The 1,326-nt window shown below is 63.6% G+C and overlaps 1 protein-coding gene across 1 annotated transcript in view; it reads right to left on the minus strand.

The window, feature by feature from the left end:
• The window catches only part of IQCD (IQ motif containing D), a 7,536-nt gene that overhangs the window by 4,239 nt on the left and 1,971 nt on the right, over positions 1–1,326 (minus strand). The window contains exons 3-4 of the mRNA XM_030887424.1: positions 1,090–1,323; positions 42–113 (exon numbers count right to left, since the gene is read on the minus strand). Coding sequence (XP_030743284.1) covers positions 42–113; positions 1,090–1,323 — 306 coding nt within the window. The remainder of the gene's footprint in view (positions 1–41; positions 114–1,089; positions 1,324–1,326) is intronic.

A 1,326-nucleotide genomic window follows, 5' to 3' on the forward strand; every position in this document is an offset into this window, starting at 1 on the left:
TTCATCAGTGCTGGGGCAGGAGCGGGCAAGATGGGTAGTACCTGCTTTTCACTCATCTCCGCGTCATACTTTTGGATCCAGTTCTCTATTTCCGTCTCTACTTTGTACTTCTTCTGAAAACACAGTCGGGGAGATCAGAGGTTGGGGGGTGGGGGGTGCGGCGCCGAGAGTGCCAGGGCTGCCAGGCCCATGGGGTGGGGGAGTGCTGAATGAACCCCCATCCCTACCACAGGGTCAGTGCTACGGCCCCCGTGTGCGGACGGCCGCACGAGGGAGGCAGCGATGGGGCTCCGGAAGTTTCTCTGGGGCCCCTGCCCAGTGGCACCGATGGCTCTGGCACCTGCTGGGAACATGCTCCTCGCCCTGCTGTTTTCACGAGGGCCCGGGGGCCTCCTCACAGCTGTTGGAGGAGGGTCCAGAACTGCCACAGCCAGGGGACCCTCCCTGCTCCTGCGAGAGGAGCACGCCAGGCCTTTCTTCCTGGTGCCTCCCCGGCAGGGCCAGTCCCCCAGGCCCAGTCATCTCCCTTTTACAGAGAAGAAAAGTGGAAGCCTGGGTAGAACTGGATGTGATGACCCAGCGCGTGGCACCCACAGTAGGCCCTCAAACCAAGGGTGGACGGAATCCATCCTCCCCCAGGCCTCGGGTCTGCACTCCAAGATGGTCCCTGCCAGGGCATGCCGCTGCAGACAGCCCTGGGCCTGGACCTCCCTCCAGGGCCCTGTCTGGCTACGGAATCCCTGCACCACCACCCTCCGCCCTCTGGGAGGAGGAAGCTGCGCAGAGGGCTATGCAGAGGGTCTGGTTTCCGGAACCTGTTAAGCGCCCAGGTGTTGTGCAGTCAGATCCAGCCTCCCAGGGCGTCGTGTCAGCCTTGGCTCCCCATGAGTGCTTGCTCCCACCACCAGTTAGTTCTTGGAACCGCTGTGTGGCTGGCCGCTGGGGTTGCAGCCACAGCCAGACAGGGGTCTTCAAGCTGGCCTGCAAGCCAGGCTGCATGGGGACCCATCGCTGGCCCTGTCCCCCACCCCCAGGCCTGGCTGCCTGACGTCCGCCAACCCACCCAGGGGCCTTCGGCCCGGCGGGCACCTTCCTCAGAGCCTGCTCCTGCTCCCGGTTCTCCGTGACCAGGTTGTGGTACTGCGTGCGCAGCGTCAGGATCTCCTGCTGGATCTTGGCCAGCCTGGCCTGCGAGGCCCGGAAGTCCGCCTTCTGCTGCTTCTCGGCCTCCAGCTTGGTGCGCAGGAGGCTGTTCTCCGAGAACTTGAGCACTTGGTGCAGGTGTTTTTTCAGTTCTTGGATCACGAAGTTCTCCTTCTCCACCTG

This window comes from Echinops telfairi, unplaced genomic scaffold, assembly GCF_000313985.2.
Source record: "Echinops telfairi isolate 266 unplaced genomic scaffold, ASM31398v2 ScPeMD7_7412;HRSCAF=8450, whole genome shotgun sequence".
In the NCBI taxonomy this organism is placed as follows: Eukaryota; Metazoa; Chordata; class Mammalia; order Afrosoricida; family Tenrecidae; genus Echinops; species Echinops telfairi.